A 19,364-nucleotide genomic window follows, 5' to 3' on the forward strand; every position below is an offset into this window, starting at 1 on the left:
GCATTTCCGGATCCTACTGGAATCGCTAGGAAAGACTTTTTGGCGGTACCTCTGCCCACCCTCTATATAGGCAGGATGTCTTCCTGCACTTTCTCAGTTCCAAAAAGGTCTGCTATAAGAACAGACAAGGAAGAGAGAGGAGAGGATGGGCGGGATTTGTCTGGATTCGCAGATGACCACTCGAAGAACTACAGTTACAGGTAAGCAACCTGTCCTTCTTCTTTGTGGTCTCTGCGAAGCACACAAATGGGTTAGACTAGCAAGCTTAGTCCTCTGTGGAGGAGGGAGTGTCCTGGCAATAAATAAATTATTAAACCAGAAAAACAGTATGTCAGTTATTTGACAGGTGCCAACTAACCTTAGGAGAGAACAGCTCTGCCAAAGACTGCTTCACGTCGGTATCTGGCATCAAGTCTATAGTGCTTGATAAAGGTCAGAGATTGTGACCATACCGCAGCCTTGCAAATGTCCTCCAAGGGAATTCCGGAGGAAGGCTGAAGATGAAGCTACCGCCCTGGTGGAATGGGCTCGAATTCGAGCAGGCGGAGTTTTCCGAAAAATCTCATAAAAGAGGAGCATTGTGGAAGTCACCCATTTGGATAAATGTTGAGGTGTGACTGGAAGTCCCATTTTGGGGTTGGAGTAGCAGACGAAAAGTCTGGGGGAATGACGAGAGGACACAGTCCTGTTGAGGTAGACGGCTAGCGCCTGCCTGACATCAACAGAGTGGAGCCTGCGCTCAGTGTCGGTGGTCAGGTTCAGGGCTAGCGTTGGGAGCATGATGTCTTGACTAAGATGAAAGGGGGACAAAACCTTTGGTGGAAAGGAAATGTCCGGACGGTGGACAACCTTGTCCTTAAAAATTTTCAGGTATGGAGAATCTGTACGGAGGGCACAGAGTTCACTGGCCCAGCGTGCTGAGGTGATGGCTAACAAGAAGGCTATCTTCCAGGTGAGGAGCCTGAGGTCACAGGAAGCCAGAGGTTCAAAGAGTGAGGTAGCGAGTGCTGCCAAGATGAGCTGGAGGTCCCAAGCGGGGCTCGGGATCACTACCAGCGGTCTTAGGTTGGCTAGGCCTTTGAATTATTTCTTCACGAGCAGGTCAGTGAAGAAGGATGGGCAGCCGGAAAATTGGAAGTGGGCACAGATGGCCACGAGGTAGCATTTTAAGGACAAAATGGAGAGTACGGCTGCTGAGAAGTGGTGGAGAAAATCCAAAACAACAGAGACAGTGACCTCGGAAGAGGTGACTCCTGCTGAGGACAAGAAAGCCAAAAATTTAGCCCATTTGAGGAACGTAGGAGCACTGAGTGGAAGGCTTTCGGGAAGCCAGGATGATTTCTCGGACCGGTACTGAGAGTCGGGTCAGGGCCAAATCCTCCACGCCACGCAACAGAGAGTGTCCACGTCGGGGTGGTGAACCCGACCGTTGTGAAGGGTCAAGAAGTTTGGGATGGAATGGCAGAGGCCAGAATTGGTTGTTGGAGAGATGTCTCAGCCACCAAGGGGTGATCAGGATCGTGTCCGATCTGTCTGTGCGTAGCTTTGCTACCACTCTGGTGAGCACAGGAAATGGGGGTAGGGTGTAGAATTTTTTGCCGGACCACTGGAAGAGGGAGGTGTCCCCTGGGACTGAGGTGAAGGGATCCTGGAACAGAAGTGGTCGCAGTGACTGTTGAGATGAGAGGCAAAAAGGTCGATGTCTGGCGTTCCCCACAGAGAAAAAAGGCGGAGGGCAACCTGAGGGTTCAGTTGCCACTCGTGACAGGAGTCCGGAGCTCTGCTCAGTTTGTCTGCAAGCTTGTTCTCCTCTCCAGGGAGATGTATGGCTTGCAGGGTGATCCGTCTCTGGATGCACCAGTTCCAAATTTGAAGGATGAGGCCGAGAAGGGTGGCCAACCTGGTGCCGCCCCGCTTGTTGATGTAATAAATCAGTCGTGTTGTCCATGAGGAGGATGACAATAAGGTTTCGCAGGGAGAGTTCGAAGGCCTTCAGTGCCTTCTGAACTGCTAGCATCTCGAGCGCATTGATGTGGGTCGAGCTACCAGTGGAGAGAGCGAGCGACAGGCTTTGGAACAGTGAGCCACTTGCGTGGATCATTGAAGGCTGGGTTGAAGACCAAGAGGAGCCACAACTGGAAGGGACGCATGTGGAGACGGGCCCACGGTGTGACATATGTGGTGGATGCCATATGGCCGAGGGTGACCTGAGCTGTTTGTGGAGTGATGCGCCGAAAGGCAAGGCAGCAACAAATTGCAGACCTGAGGTTGAAGAACCTGTCGTGAGGAAGGTATGCTCTGCAGGTCATGGAGTCCAAGGTGGCTCCTATGAAGTGCACCTGCTGGTTTGGGCAGAGGGTGGACTTTTCCTTGTTGATCATGAGTCCCATGTGGTGAAGGAGAGAGAATGCTGACTCAAGGTGGGAGAGGAGCATCGGTCTGGATGGGGCCACGAACAACCAGTCGTCGAGGGAAGAGATATGCGGTTATGACCGCCATGCACTTTGTGAACACTCTCGGTGCAGTAGAAAGTCCAAAGGGCAGTATTCGGTACCGAAAGCAATCGGGGCCGACAGAAAAGGTGAGAAGGTCCCGGTGGTCCTCTCGGATGCTGATGACATACTGACGATCCAAGGTGGCAAACCAGTCTGACTCCTGCAGGAGAGGCAAAATAGAAGCCAAGGTTACCATACGGAAATGCTTGTAGGCAATGAAAGAGTCCAGGAAGCACAAGTCCAGGATGGGATGGAGGCCGCCTGTGGCTTTGGAGATGATGAAGTATCAAGAGAAGAGGAAATGTTGGGTCCGGGCTCGATGGCCCATTTTTGAAGCAAGGAGCGCACTTCGTCAAGAAGGGTGTCTGAACTGGGAGTGGTGAGAATGATACCCCTTGGGGAAGAGGACTGCAGCTCCAGGGCATAACCCCTAAAGACGATGGAAAGCAACCAGGAGTCGGATGTTGTGGAGGCCCAAGAGTGGTGGAAGTGGGCCAGGCAATCCCCAAAGGGAGCTGACAGAACAGAGTGCGCTGGGGAGCTTCAGAAGCGGTGCTTGCTTTGTTCTGCATCCTTGTTATGAAAGGGTTGCTTGTACTTCTGGTTTTGTTGGTGTTTCCCTTGCTGTTGGTGAGGGAAGCGCTGTTACTGGTAGTCCGAAGACTGGTTGGATCTACCCTGGTTGGGGGGGGGGGAGGGTTTTTTTGCCATGCCGAATGACGTGGAGAAAAAGGAGGCCAAGAGGGCCTGAGTGGTTACCGTACCGGGAGCGAGGGGCGCACTTGCCGGGAGAAGGCAGAAGCCGACTGTATGGTCTGGTTCCACTCAGAAAGTCGAGAAAAGGCGAGACCAAAGTGGACGCGGCAGATGACCTTGGAGGAGGCAAGACAGGTTCAACAGGTTGGAAGGTTGACTTCAGAAGGATCAAGAGGCAAAAAATAAGTGCCCATGGCTTGATCAAAAACAACATCCCATATGGGGGGTTCAGCAAGGACAGAGGATGCATCATAGTCCTGTTCATCCTCGAAACCAATGACTTCCGAAGTCTGGAAAAGTCGGTCCGGTATCACCACTTGGGTGAAAGGAGAGGCTTCCTCTTCAGCCTCCGAGAGTTGGTAGGGTTCAGACAAGGAATGAAGAAAGGTGTCTGGTCGAGCCCAGGATGAGGAGACAACTAAGGTGGAGGCGCTGGCTGGGTACATGGTACCGAGCCCAGTTTGGTGTCAGCGGACTGGGCGGGCGTGTCGGTACAGGACCAGCAGTCGGAGTCAGAGTCTGGACAGGGATGGGACTTCTTTACTGAGTGATGGGATGAGTCCTTGGACTTGTCCCGAGACTTATGTTTTCTTTTCTCTGGTTTGGAGTCTGAGGACTTCTTCCTCTTTGGTGAGGATGGGTGGCTAGCCACATCCTGGTCCGAAGACCTCCGTTTGTCTGGGGTTGACCCAGAGACTTCCGAAGAGGGCTCGCCCTCGGCAACAGTAGCCTTGGCAGGGACCCTCGGAGGAGATAAAGGGGTAGTGCCCTTGGCAGCAGTAGTCTTGGCAGGGACCCCTGAGACCGAAGATGGGAACTTGCCTTACCGGCCATAGCCTTGGCAGAGGCTCTAGAGGTGGAAGGAGGCTTCAAAATTTACGCATAGAGCATGGATCTCAGACGCACCTCCCTATTCTTCCTGGCCTGCGGAGTGAAGGCCATGAAGTGAGGGCAGGAAGCAGGGACGTGGCCCTCGCCCAGACAGAGGAGGCACAAGGAGTGTCTGTGGAGTGCTGGGATGTTTGTTCCACATTCAGTACACTTTTTAAAAGAGTGCGCAGACATCTTTAGACCAAAGCCGAGGGACGAAGAGAAAGAATTATCAAGGAGTCCGAGTGTTACCGTCACTCCAAAGGAGGGTGACTAAAATGGTGAAAGGTCTGGAAACGTTGCCCTATGAGGAACGACTCAGGGAGCTGGGGATGTTTAGCTTGGAGAAGAGAAGGTTAAGAGGTGATATGATAGCCCTGTTTAAATATTTGAAAGGAAGTCACATTGAGGAGGGAGCAAGCTTGTTTTCTGCTGCTCCAGAGAACAGGACCCGGAACAATGGATGCAAACTACAGGAAAAGAGATTCCACCTCAACATTAGGAAGAACTTCCTGACAGTAAGGGCTGTCCGACAGTGGAACACACTCCCTCGGAGTGTAGTGGAGTCTCCTTCCTTGGAGATCTTTAAGCAGAGGCTAGATGGCCATCTGCTGGGGATGCTTTGATTTGGATTTCCTGCATGGCAGGGGGTTGGACTGGATGGCCCGTGTGGTCTCTTCCAACTCTATGATTCTACGATTCTATGAATCAGAGTCCAAAACCAAGTCCAAATCACAATCCAAGGAGTAGTCAGTCAAACGAAGTCAGATTTTGTTTACAGCAAATGCAGTAAACAAAAGCGAAAGCTAAGGAAGGAATGATTCTAAGCGAGGTTCCTAAGCTGTTCACACGGCGGACAAAAGGAACTGAGAAAAGGCGGGAAGACATCCTGCCTATATAGAGGGCGGGTGGAGCTACCACCCAAAAGTCTTCCCTAGCGATTCCAGTCGGATCCGGAAATGCTGCGCAGGCGCAAAATAACCCATTTGTGTGCTTCGCAGAGACCACGAAGAAGAAGTTAAAGGCTCTATAGAAATGAGTGTATTATTTGCTGGTTAAACTTAGACTTGAAGTTTAATGGTCAACTAGACCATGGGATCAATGGATTCTCATTTACATTGTCTTCTAGAATGGAGTCAAGTAACTATACAGAAAAAAACCTAGGAAAAGTATTTGCTATAGCAGTGGTCCCCAAATTGTACTCTTAAGGGATTTTGGACTTCAGCATCCAGAAGCCTCAGCCAATAATCTGGGATTCTGGGAGCTGAAATCCAAAATCCCTTAAAGAGCAGAGTTTGGGGACCACTATTCTAAAGTATCTCTGAATCTGCCACTGATCTGCAATAAACTCCAAATGAGCCATTCGACTGTATCATAAGATCATATTTTCCCACTTGAGCCACACCTCTGTGAAACATTCAAAAGACACACTTAATAATGAACCTGGACAAAATAAAGGGAACAGCAGCTTTTGTTTACAGCAGAATTGTATATGAGAATGGCTGAATTTGAGTTACCTCGTCTTTAGGAAAATAGGGTCTGATGGTGTAGACTTTGGAAGTAGGAGTCAGAGGAGGTGGCTGAAAAAACAGATCATTTGCTCCTTCAATAGGCAGCAAACGCTGTGAAGACAAAGAGTCAGTGTAAGTGCTTAAGAAGCAAGATGCAATACATTCTTGGATATGCACTGCAGACTCCCAAGTTAATTTTTGCTACTGCAGGTACCCCAGAGGAAGGTAGGGTTTTGCAGACTTTACAAATGTAAGGACCACTTTGCCATTATAACCGAACAGAAGTTCTTAAGATACACAACTTAATGGAATTTACATTAAAACTCTGCTTTAGCATTATTTTGCCAATTCTCATCTATGCTGTCAGCATAACATAACCATGTTAGGAGGAAAGGTTTGGTCTGAAGAGGGTTAACTGGCCAGAGGAGACACTAACCCAAAAACAACGTGCTGACTCAATTGGCTGTGCGCAGAGAGCACCTGTGAGGGGGAAGAAAGTAAGCCTCTGAAAAATCCATGAACAAATTACAGAATAAACAGACTTTTAGAACTGACTTGCCAATTGTTATTCAGGAACAAAACTACCCATTTTTGTTTGAGATAACCCTAGAATACACAGCATCATGATCTCTTTGCTCATGGAGTTCTCATTGGCAGGCAAGCAGGCGCGCATTGTGCAATTGCGGGCGCAGATAAAAACGCTGTGCGACCTGCAAAGAAACAATGTGAAATGTACAACTAAAGCCGCTGCGCTTCGCAAGCGCATGGGAATGGCAGCATCTCCTTGGGATATTACTGTAGAAACGGGAGGAAAATTATTTTAAAAACAAAGCTGTCAGGCTGTTTGGGTTTGGAACCAGAAAGCCTTCGGCAGACCAAGCCTTCCAGCCCTCAGATGTGCAATAAAAGATTTCTCAAACAAAGACAATGTCATTCAGTTGTGAATTCATATTGATACCTGGAACTCTCCTGCTAGACCACCTCTAAAGGCCCAGGGTTCTTGGTCTCCACTTAAGAACTGTGCTGAAGATTGACTACGGCACCCTGTGGAGATCAGATCCAAGCGGAGAACGTTACGAGAGGGGGGAATTTCCTGAGATACTAAAATGTCGAACAAGCTAACATATACTTTGTGGGAAAAACTCTCTAACTGAGCTATAATCCAAAAAGCTTTAGGGCTGTAATAATGTTGCACAGTGCATAAAGATTAATATTTCCTAGGTGCCTGTGCTTTTCATTAATAAAACCAAAATAATGTAAGTGAGAGCCTTAGAGAGCAGACAATCCAATACAGTACTGCTAAGATGCCCCATTCTATACAGTTACAGGAGACATACAAACAGTAATTTTGCCTGACTGTTTTTTCTTCACTAAGAACACTGGGAAATAATCACCCAGTGTCACCCGATAAGGGATGCCTAGTAATAAGCCATTATCACAGCCCTTTTAAAATACTCAGACCTGTCTGAAGTCACATTTTCATACTGGTTGGATCTTGCCAGAAAACTAGGTTTGGTATGAGATAAAATAGCCCAAACAGCTATGCAGAACAGAGGCCTCTTTCATAAAAGAGATTAGAGACCATATTTGCCCACATGTGTGGCTCTGCACTACAACCACACAAGACAGCGTACTTGTCATCCATAAAGGCAATAATAGTCTATTGTACAATATTTTACTTTCCCTGCCCTCAACTATGTCAGGAATGCCACAATTCCACAGGCAGCCAGCTTTTCTAAGAGCTTTAAGTCTTCTGTACCATTTATTAAGAACTTAGTTATAATATTTAATAAATGCTTGGCTTTGGTGATTGTTCTGTTATGCAAAGTATAAACCAAATTAGCATACCGAACATCTTTGAGAGAGGACAGGCAGGTGAATAAATGATGTGATTAAGTGACCTGCCTAGTCTTCTGATAAGATAAGCTGCGCAAGTTTGTTTCTTCTTGTGGAGAGCGATCTACTTCCTGTTCAAGTAACAATCTCAGATCAGTACAGTCAGATGTGTCATGCTAGCCAGGCAGTCTCAAAGCGAACCAAGCTGGATACTGATGCTTACCATCAAATTATGAAATAGTATTTAATATAGCAAGTCTGAGATGACCCCAAACATGCCAGTTTGAGTTTCAGCCGTTTCCATTTCAGAGTTTCCCAAGTAGAGAGACTCTGCTACAATACCCTTTCACAGTTAACTTGGGGTATTTCTCCTTTGAGACTACACTGTAACTAGCATTCCAATTATTATACACTTTATAGAGCTGCATGAATGAAGAGCTGTATGAATGAAAATCGAGAGTTAATGCCTGAGTCGCTGCGCAAATGTGACTTCAGCCCATGCCTATTTCCCCTAAACTGAGCTGCCTCACAGACAGAACCTTCTCATCTTAAAAATTATTAATCACGACACGCTGAAAGCATCTGGCGTGGTCCATCCAAAAGCAGCAGACGCTTGTGCTGAAGATTCTCCCATCTGCACACATTGGGGAAGAAGACAGTAGAAGGCATTAGTAATCCATAGTAGTATTATCCACACTAGTTATATAAACTGAATGCTAGCTGGATTAAAAGACAGAGTAAGGATATCAGCCTTCAGTGGACCACTCTGCATATTAACTTTCAGTGACTAAGCCATTCTGACATAATGTGTCCTGTGTAGTAAGTGATATTCAAGTTTTAGGGCAATACACGTCATCAGCTAAATGTCATCAACTACAGATCACTGTTGCAACCATCAGCAAGACAAGATATGGAGGTAAACATATCAGTAAAGTATAAATGTACTGAATTTATTACTGATCAGTGTCAAAGATCAAAAAGTACTCTTGGCTAAAGAGGCCATCCTCATGGCACTACAACTGGGAATATAAATCACCAAATATATATATTTGACAGATGCATTACTATTCTTTTACAGGTTTAGTAAAAACTGAAGTTAAAACATCTTATGTAAAGCATCTATAATTGAGTGAAAATTTTATTTGTAATACATCCTTTTAAAAAATGTGACATTATCCCCATATTCTTTGGATATTAACTTTTGTGTCCTGATAATTGGGTTGAAAACAATTTGATGCTGCAATACTGCTGAATTTGAACAGCCAACAGGATCTGATCACTTTGGGAGATCACCAAGAGTCTCTTGTGAGCATAGATACTTTTTAAAGAATACTTTGCCCTTCAAGTGACATTAGTTTTTTTTTTAATGAAGTGAATCAGCTAATTTTAGAAGCTGGACTTAATGGTCTTACAGAAGCTCCATCTTCAGAAAGTAAGGTACATCAACGTCACTTACTTCAAAATGAGGTAAGACAGCCCTACTGTGTTTGGGAGACGTTATGCCTGTTCTGCTAATGGAGCACTAGATATTTACCCCAAAATGTTGTCATGACAGAACCACAGATTTCAGATAAAAGGGGGAAATCCTGCTATGCCTTTAATGAAGTCACAGTTGTGAATATACACTTTATATTCCTGTGCAATTATCTGATGTACTAAGTGCAACAATTAACCACAGGACAAAGGACACTAGATTGTTGTTGGGAAATGTGCATTTAGAAACTAATGACCTCCCTCTTCAAAAGATTATTAACTGTTAAAATAGTTCTAGTTCCTGGCCCTGTTCCAGCAGAATGTTCTTTATTGAAAGGGTAATCAGAGAATCATTTTAGGGCTCTAGGGACTACAGAAATTTAAATCTGTAAACAATAATTACTTCATTTATAACTAAGTCTTATTTGATAGCCTTGCAGTAGCAATTGGCTGATATTATTTTTCTGTTCCTTTCCTGTATGTAAACCTATTATCCCTCAACTCAGACTAAGGAGAAAGAAAAAAACTCACCACAAAGTCAGTGTTGATCCCAATCATAAACCTGTTCTAAGCTTCAAATTCTGAATGATTTCTTTGCTTAGTTGAAGGAAATATACCTACTACAAAATGCTGCATACACTAAGTCCTTTTCTTTTCTTTTCGCTAGAACCTTAAAGTCTTAAAGTACTTCTAAAGTGTTTTCCTGGATACCAACTACAGTAGGCCCTTGGTATCCATGACTCCCTGTGGATAATATAATCCATGGATGCTCGAGCCCCATTAAAAACAATGGCACAGCAAAATGGTGTTTCCTATATAAAATGGCAAAATCAAAGTTTGCTTTTGCGAGTGTGTGTGTGTATATAATAATATTTTCAAGCTGTGTATGGTTGAATCTGTGGATACGGAGAGTTGGCTGTAAACACAATCTCAAATAATCTAGCAAATAACTCAAGACTTTAAATGTATCTTATATCCTGTAACCATGTATGATATACTACAATTTAAGTGATCCAGAAGCTGCAGGCTGATTCAGTATTTCAGTATCGTGGAATATGTTTACTATGGAGTTTGTGACAACTACAAAAAATGTGACAGGAAACCATTAGTACTGCTGCCTGCTGTGTACATCAGGCAAGTCCACAGCATATTCCTTACAGCTGGATTGAAACCTGAAAGTGAAATGAAGTCACTAGAGGAACCCAGGCCATGCTGGTGCTATTCCAAAAAACCAAAAAACAAAAACAAAACCATAATTTTAAAAAGGCTGCAGACAAAAAGGGGCTCTCGATTTTTATTCAGAGATCATTAGCCTAGCAAAAAGCCAGACTAGAGCTCTGATATTTCTTATCCTTGCCCCAAATCAAGCATCTTGCAACTGTCAAAACAAATCACTTTTGCACCAGAATAGCCTTATGCTAAAGCTCGCATGCGCAAAGAAAGGGCTAGGAGACTCGGCTCCCTCTTGGCCAGGCCCACTGAAAGGTCACATCTGCAATTGTTCTGTTGAAGATAGCAATAATGTTATTGAGACACAGCAAGCAGCAAATAGCTATGGTAGTGTCACATTTCATGTCATTTCCAATTTTGCAACAAGGTCCAGTGTGCATTCAGTTTAAGTCAACACTCATATTTCAGAGATCAACGTTTAGGTTCATTAGCCCAAGAAAAAATATTCAAGATCAAACATTCTTTGTATGGCCATTATTATTTTTGATGCAGGTCTTATACTGAAGAAGAATAGAAAGCAAGAATAGAAATGGGGAAAGGATTAAAGGTCAAACTGACCATATTAAAACTTTTCTTTTTTTTCCCGTGGGCTAATAAGAAACAATCATATATGCTAGTTCCAACTATAACTGGTTCCTAAAGAACATACCTAGCCACTGTACAAAAGATTTCACCATTGACATGATGCTCTTGATGTCCCAGACGTATGAGTACATATCATACAGGATTGTCCGGTTGGCACAGTTGGAAAGACGAGTAAACATGCCCATCACCAAGTTGCACATCTCTTCAAACTTGGCAGCTCGAGCACGCCATTCTTCAATCTAATGAAGAAGATTCACATTTATGCTTTCAAATTGTTACATCCCACTTTTGAAGTCAAAGGCTGTCATAAAAGGACTAAAGATGAACACCAAATGCCACACACTGAATTTTTCTATAAATAAGATCTAAGGAAATAACTGAGACTAGTCTGCCACTGTTTTATTATCCATCACTTCAGTATTCAGAACCAATGTGATCAAGGAGTATCTCACTCATCCAAAAAATGAAGATTATTCTATTATACATGTGGACACCAATTAAGCCATGTATATAATTTACTAATCTTTATACAAGCGTTTTAGCTTGCCAGATGTATTTTGTGCATTTTAGCTGGCCCATAAAGGAATCACTATTCTGCGGATGTTGTTGTATTTTGCTCTATAACCAACCCCAGATATGTTTTATACAGGTTAGGTTCAGGTCATACATTTACTTGGTTATTCTACTTTTAATTTTTTAAAAAACAAAAAACATGTTTAAAATGAATCATCCACTCACCTTTTCAGAGTCCTTTCCTTTGCAGTTCACACTAACAACACTACTGTTAGCTCTGAGCCACTGGAACTCTCGTAACATTTGAACCCCTTTGGGCCCATGTTCATATGGGAGGTAGAATAAGTCTGCAAGCAACTGCAGATCTTCCAGAGTCACTGGCTCTACTGCATATAATGGCTTCTCATGGGGACCAGGCACAAACTGCTCCTTGTTCATTTGCTCATCTGTCTGCATAGGTGCAACATCACTACCACAATCATCCTGCATTGACATTTCAGGAGATTTTGATTCAGCTATGCTCTCTTTATCAGTATCCATTGGTTTCAGCTCCTCTGACATTTTTGCTTCAGCAATATCAGTCAATATTTGATTGATATTCTTATCAGTATCATCTTGCTTTTCCACCACCATGTCCATTGGTTCCTCATCCAATTGCTTTTTCTCCTCTTCTTTTACCAGAACCTGAGACTCATCACTCAGTGCAGTCCCTTGACTCATTATAGGCTCTTGGTAAACTGTGGTAACCACAGTGGTAGAATTTAAAGCAGATGGTGCAACGAGAGGAACATCTACAACACTTGTTTTAGCCCCACTATGAGCCACTTGTCTACCTGTAAACCAAGAAAAGACAGGCAGCAACAATTCAGTTCTTTCACAGTTTTTTCCTACATGTAAACAGTTTTGTTTACAAACAACATATTCTAGCATGTCTAAAATCATGTGCAGCAGGCCTGCCATATCAATGGGTTTCTGAGCCACAATCATGACTGCCACATATTATTCAATAGCAACAATGTGACTGTGCACATGCTGAAGCATGTGCATTCAGGTTGTCGCCACTGAATAACATGGGGTGCAATCATCCACTTTTTTTGGCATTCATGTGGGGGTGGGGGTGTGATATGGAATGCCCACCATAAATGTTTAAGTTTCCCACAATGACACCTATTTTGAAAAGGCCTGACAGATAACTGTGAAATACACAGCAGTGCACAACATTTTCCTAAACAAAGGTTCTTTCCACAATCAGCATTCTGGCTGATCTTTTAAGAGGTGTAAATTACACCTACATTGTCAGAAAAAACAGAAGATGGCTGACAAAATGGAGTCATTCCTTCTTTTAGGATACTATTATAAAGACTTAGTACCATAAACTTTTTGTTTGCACTTAAAACACCAAGCATAATTTTGAATTGTTTAAAACTAAAATAATGTTTTTTGTGCATTATGAACTAAAGCTGCAGCAGCAATGCTTTGTGTAAATTCTGCTAAGGGTCTGAAAGCCACCTTTCCTTTTGAGTATTCATAAAGCATTCATTCCAGTGCTTCAGATGTGATAAAACCATAGATCTCACTCACTGCTGTACTGGTGAGGTACTGCAAATTCTTGCAGCCACTCTGTTAATGACAACTTCAAGGCCATCTGCGGACTATAGAGTACATCTGTTTCAATATCTTCATCACTCCCTTCATTCTCCAGTTTAATCTGGATTGAAACTGTACTGTCTTCTGTGTCAGCTGTACAGTGTGTCAAGAAAAGAGTATATTATTGGTAAGGTTCAAAATTCCCATGCATATCATTTAAAGAGGAAAACTAAACATTTTTTTTTAACTTATCAAGGCATGAGAATTCTACAATGGAATAAATCAGCATTGTTTTAAAATAAATTCATGCAAGATCTGTGATTTGGTCTTGCTTCTGAAATGTAATTACCAAATCTGGTCATATAATACCTACTGAAGAGCAACTGGAGGGTGACATTTGCTCAAGATCAACAATTCTAAAAACTGCACAATTTGATGTCTTCCACACAAATTATTGAGCATTTCAGTAATTATTTAGGTATGTAAATCAGAAAAAAAAATCTAGCTGGAAGTTTGAAGGCCAAGATAATTCCAAACTGCATTTTTGTGTATTGAATGATCACACTAATCAGCCATATGGTACTTTGGAGCCAGCATTCGGCTTTATAAGTTAAAAGCAAACTACAGGACAATAGTATTTATATACTTTATTCATTGATTCCTTCCCCCCACCCCCACCCCCTTGTAGTCTACGTTAAAGATACACACCCACTGATACTATGGGTCTGATATTTACAAATCATACAATGACCCCATTGGCATTGCTTTTTAAAACAGGAATGATCAAGCTGTCATCTCTTGATAGCAATAGAAGTGCCTGCTTGTGTGAGTCTAGAACAAAGACATGTTTCCTGAAGCAAGTCATTTGAATTGAAGGAGAAATCTCCCTTTGGGATATATAATATTCTATAAGGACTGTTTCACAAGACAGTCTACATCATATGATCAACTTACTCATCACAACATCTTTCCTTACTCCATTCATGTTGGATTTGTACCAAGTTGCAAGAGTGTGAATAGCAACAAAGTTGGCTTCAAATTCACAGTTTGGATTGGTCAGGACTCCCTTTAAGCGTGGGATGAGTTCTGTAGATCGACCTTTATATGGCCCAAGAAACAGTCTTTTCTGATCATAGTCATTAGCATGAATGTTGTCCCAGATGACTGGAGCTCTGCGAATTATCTTAGAAACTTCTTCAATGGATTCCACAGGAATTTCTTTAGATACTACTTTGGGACCTAAAATTATAGTTCGAAAGTTAAAGGACCAAAATATAGTTGTGGAATTATTTACAGACCAGGCTAATTAGGTTTCACCTGGAAAAAGCACAACACTCACCTGTCCATAGCACATCAATTCCAGGTAACAGTTTTTCTCCTACAGTTCGTAAATAAGGAGACTGTGCAACATTTGGATAGCAAAAAGTGCCACAATACTCTAGAATAAAGAAACAGATTTTTAACTGAAGAGAAACACATCTCAAACTTTTCTATGAGCCAAAGGACCAAGGGTCACTGCAGATCTGCTGCCTTCCAGGAAGACCATCCTGGCTTTATAATGGTGACTGAAAAATAAGTTCTAAGGAAGCTGCTCCCACCCCTACCCCATCAGACAAAAAACTTAGTTCAAATTACTAGTTACCCTGTGACTGCAGATATGAAAGAATCTGCACACCTTGGCCCCATCCACTGATCATGAAAACTAGGGTTGTTGGGCTCATCTACTTTGATCAGTGTGTGTTTCTAGTAATACAATTCATTCTAATCTGCCTTGAACTACAGCCATTCACTCAAAACCACAAGGTTGCGAGTTCAAGACCAGCAAAGGGCACAAGCTCGACTCAGGCTTGCATCCTTCCGAGGTCGCTAAAATGAGTACCTAGACTGTTGGGGGCAAATTAGCTTACTTGCTAATTAGCTTACTTGCTGTTTACCGCTATGATCTTTGGAATAGCGGTATATAAATAAAACAAATTATTATTATTATATAAATCTTCTAAACAAACAGTGGGACTCATAACCTTTCCAACACTTCCTTGGAAAAGTGAAGGCTTGCCTGTAACAAAAGGAGTTGGGGACTAAAATCTCTGGTATGACCAGGAAGATCAGCCAGCCACTGTAGACCACTGATGGCAGCAATAGCCATAAATGTTTTTTAATGTACCCTGTTGCATAATAGTATCACACAGTCTCGTCTTCAAGAGACACAAGGAGATGAAAGTAGGAATACTTCAACAGGAATTGATTCAACTCCTACCCAAACCCTGCATTTGCATTATCACCTTACCTGTGGGACAGAACAGGAATGTTTCTGGCTCTCCAAGATACTGGAAAATTTCATTTGTGATTGAAATCTGGGCATGAGCAAAGGAGCTGAACACTTCTTTGTCTGCTGCACACATATTATGATCAATATCATCAAACAATAATGCAAAAGACCTGCAGCCAAACTGAGAAACCTAGAAAGGAAAAGGAATAAAAAAATTAAGACTAGAGCCAAGAGCAATGCAACACAGGCATTGATTCATGACTATGAAACAATGATCATTAGTTACTTCAACAAACTCAGGACACCAATTGTTCTGCCTAGCTATTCTTCCTAAAGCAAATGTTTGCTAACATACATTCTAGACTATTCTTTGTGCAAGTCTATGTATATACCAAAAGTAGAGTATCCCAATATTAAAATATTTTTCTTGCCCAGTATAAAATTGTCAAGGGTTAAAGTAAGCTAACTGAAATGCTTAGATGTGTGTGTCAACCATGGGCATTCAGCACCACAAGGACAAAGCTAATCTGCTACAGCTGATGCTCATAGGCACAAGGTCAGTCTGCTGCCTGCGTGCAGCAAAGCACAAAGATGAACACGTGTCTATATGAACAGGAGGACACTTTACTGTGTGACACAGGAAGTGGCTGAGTTTGTGAGACCGCTTCCAGTATTCTGTGTGGGTTTGAGAGGAGTTTGGTTTCGTGAGTTCTGTATGATAGCGTTGGTGACTGCATTGCACTCTGTAAATAAAGATAAGCACTTTGGGGAGCCTGGCTCTTGTCTGGTCGTTAATCAGCAGAAGCCGGTGCAGCATTTGCTGGAGCATTCCCGAGGATCCTGCATTCCTTCATTCCTGGAAGACATCCAGTAGCTGTTATCTTCACTGAGGACTGTGAACACGTTTCTGCAAATTGACAGCTACTCTGCTATATTCCTGAATTGGTTTATAAGCCAAGGAGTTTCTGACAATGGTTATTGGGCCCAGCAGTTGCTGACAAAAATAAGACTTTTAAAAGTCTTAGTCAAAGCTAAATAGCTTTCTTTGCATCTAACCTCCTTCTTTGCTTGTTAACAGTTACCTTCAGTGGTTTGAAGAATGTTGATACAGAGTTATATTCCTTTCTTCCCCTGCAATGCATTCTATTACAGACTTGTTCATTCTTAATTATAATGATCTATTCCTAGGCACTTCATTCCATACATCTGACACAGAAGACATAGGCCCAAACAGATGGGCAGGAAAAAGTGGCTTCTAGCCGCTTTGAGAGCAGGGTATACACATAGCGCACACCCCGAAAACGGCTGGAAGCTGCGCAGGGAGCACACCAAGAATGCTCAAACCCGGAATAGCCAACAAAAAAAGGAATGGTGGAAAGCCGCTCCTACCAGTAGCTGAGTTGGAGACCACAGCAGTGGCCAAGATTGGGTCTGGGCCTTTACGGCTGCCGCAGTACTGCACTGATCAGGGGCTGGCCAGTGATGGAGTAGCCAGAGGCTGCTCCAAGTTGCTGGTCTGCATGATCCCCGAATCTCTCAAAGTTTCTGGTACCAACTTCTTTCTCTCAGGCTCAAAAATGCTACAAGATCCTTTTGTGTACAGTACTACAACAGTGTTGTTAAGGAACACCCATGAGAAGAACAAATAGATTTTTAATTAAAGGAACAACAACTTTCTTTATTGTGAACAATAGCCTAAATGGCATAAGACCCAGGTACTAAAAGGACTTCTTGATTCAGTACTGACTAGAACAAATACCACTTAGGATTTAAAAACTCTGACTGTGATGCCCCAGAGTGGGCCACAGAGTTGCCACATGTGGAGAGGCCTCAGTCTCCCTTTGACAGTTGCTTGTGTGTACTGATTTCATTACATTTCAGTAGGCATCTGTAATTTACAATTTGAGATATTTTAATTTTAGACATGTTATTTATACTAAATTTTTGATTTTAGGTATTTGTAGTTTATAATTTTTAATTGCCCATTTTTATTTAAGATTGGTAGTCACCCTGAGCTCTTATGAGGAATAGCACAGTATAAGCTGGCTAAGTATTTTAAAAATATTAAGAGGAAGGCAAAGGAAAACCTCCTCTGAACAGATCTTGCCAAGAAAAACCCATGATAGGTTCACCTTAGGATCGCCATAAGCCAGAAATGATTTAGAGGCACACAAAAAAAAACTGTGGACATAAATTAAAGATACCTGGTCCAACTTGCGTTTCAATGTAGATACTTCTTTAGGGTTTGAGAAGGTAATATCAAGCCCAGGAGAGATGGCATAGATGAACTCTATCTCATATTCTTGAGCAGCTGCAATCAGAGTCATGAGCTGCTCTAGAAATCAAAATCAATTATTTTAGCAAGAATCAACAAGGGGAAAAATAAACCATAGATACACAAAAATATTTCTCAGTAACTATAGAGAAAGACTTTTAAATCAAACGGAATAAAACATAAATAATTAATCTCTTTTGTCAGAACAGATCCATTTTTCACAGGATGTATATCTGTGAGATAGATAGATACTAGTGTCTTTAATAGCTATAATCCAATGGTAATAAACACAGGATTTACCAGGACAAAACAAATATAGGCCCGAAATAGACGGGTCAAAAGAAGTGGCTTTTGGTCACTTCAGAGGTGTGGAGTTCAGATGACGCACACCCCTGATGTGTCCCGAAGCACTTTGAGGTTGCCAAAGACGGCCCAAATCAATCGCAAAAAGGAATGGATTCCATCTGCTCCTGCCGGTGGCCTGCTTTGAGAGCAGGCCTTGCAATTGCTACGGTCCTAGGTTGATTGTGGCCAGGGCCGCTCCTTGTTGCCCGTCTACTTTGAGCCATACACACATTAAAAGACGGTAATAGGACTAATAAAAATATGTACTTTCATTATGAATATTAAAAAGAATAGAATCAGAGTGGAAGAAGATTCTTGTCTAATCAGGTTGACAAATTGTAATTCCTCTGGTCAGTTGGTTAACAAACACATAAATTACATGCTCAATGGATATCCCAAGTTAATTAGAAGTAATGCAAGAGCTGCAATCATACACGTATTTGCGAGTAAGTACCAGTAAAAACAAGGTCACAGACTTTCGAGTAAACTTGCTCAGCGGGCCAGGTTGCATGTATCAGTTTAGAGACCACATTATTCCCTTTGTCTTTGACTTTTGCAAAAAAATAAAAAAATAAAAAAATAAAAAAAAAGTGATTTCCTTCTTGAAAGTTACTCACAGGTAAAATAATATCTTCCTCCCTTTCACCTGTTCCTTCGTCACCTTTCACTTGTTTCTTAATCTTTATTCCAGAACAAGATGTTTTTGTAAAAACATAATTACTTGTAAGGGTATGAAACTAAAGTATTTTCTTTAGCTGCTTTAACCCACAAAGGTATGGGCTGGTGAGTTCACTTAAATGTTGTGGAATGGTCACTTTTGTGCCTTGATTTTCAAAACCATTATAGTGTTATACAGAGCTGGTGAGTTACAAACCATGATTATATGTGGGTATTAAACATGTGGACTGGTGCAGATGTCATGTTGCACCAGAATTCACTCACATGACAAATGTATTCACCCATTTGAAGGATGACAGGCCATACCCATTTGTAGGACCATGGTTAGGACACTGTAGATTTAATTTGACTATACAGACCTTCCTGTCTCCTGGCATTAAGGAAAAGAGAAACAGCCATAGAATATTTGTCAAAGACAGGTTGAAGTCACCTTACTAGAGCTAAGTAGGTCTGTACATGCCCAGATGGGGACATTTCAACAGTGTACATAATGAATTGTCTTGAGTTCAGTGAAGGGGTGGGGTAGAGTGCAAATAGGATCTCCTTCTTTGTAGGTTTTTAGACAGAGGCTTGATGGCCATCTGTTGGGGGTGCTTTGATAGTGTAGTCTTGCATAGTAGGGGGTTGGACTGGATGGCTCTTGAGGTATCATCCAACTCTATGATTCTATGATATTGAAGTAATTAACTTCAGTTTACAACACAATAGTACTTTAATTTTATCTTGACTCATGGAATTAATTCTACATCACCATGAATAACTACTTTAAAACATTAAGACAAATTACCAGCTTCCTCCACGGAATACATTTCTCGCCAAAACATCCTGTGTTTGTAGTCATCTTTTGGTGCATATAGATATGTATTTAGTCCCCATTTCTGAAGTCTATGAAGTAAAAAGAAAAACAAGGAGTGGTTTTAAGTGAACATTGTACCAATCTA

The 19,364-nt window shown here is 42.3% G+C and overlaps 1 protein-coding gene across 4 annotated transcripts in view; it reads right to left on the bottom strand.

Annotated features, from left to right (window-relative positions):
- Positions 1 to 19,364, bottom strand: part of OGA (O-GlcNAcase) — a 55,367-nt gene that overhangs the window by 12,635 nt on the left and 23,368 nt on the right. For all 4 annotated transcript variants that reach the window (XM_042461091.1, XM_042461092.1, XM_042461093.1 and 1 more), the window contains exons 3-12: positions 19,211 to 19,308; positions 17,330 to 17,460; positions 15,144 to 15,315; positions 14,196 to 14,294; positions 13,811 to 14,095; positions 12,851 to 13,009; positions 11,495 to 12,102; positions 10,821 to 10,995; positions 6,591 to 6,676; positions 5,639 to 5,743 (exon numbers count right to left, since the gene is read on the bottom strand). In XM_042461091.1, coding sequence (XP_042317025.1) covers positions 5,639 to 5,743; positions 6,591 to 6,676; positions 10,821 to 10,995; positions 11,495 to 12,102; positions 12,851 to 13,009; positions 13,811 to 14,095; positions 14,196 to 14,294; positions 15,144 to 15,315; positions 17,330 to 17,460; positions 19,211 to 19,308 — 1,918 coding nt within the window. The remainder of the gene's footprint in view (positions 1 to 5,638; positions 5,744 to 6,590; positions 6,677 to 10,820; positions 10,996 to 11,494; positions 12,103 to 12,850; positions 13,010 to 13,810; positions 14,096 to 14,195; positions 14,295 to 15,143; positions 15,316 to 17,329; positions 17,461 to 19,210; positions 19,309 to 19,364) is intronic.

Source organism: Sceloporus undulatus, chromosome 3, assembly GCF_019175285.1.
Source record: "Sceloporus undulatus isolate JIND9_A2432 ecotype Alabama chromosome 3, SceUnd_v1.1, whole genome shotgun sequence".
NCBI classification, from domain to species: domain Eukaryota; kingdom Metazoa; phylum Chordata; class Lepidosauria; order Squamata; family Phrynosomatidae; genus Sceloporus; species Sceloporus undulatus.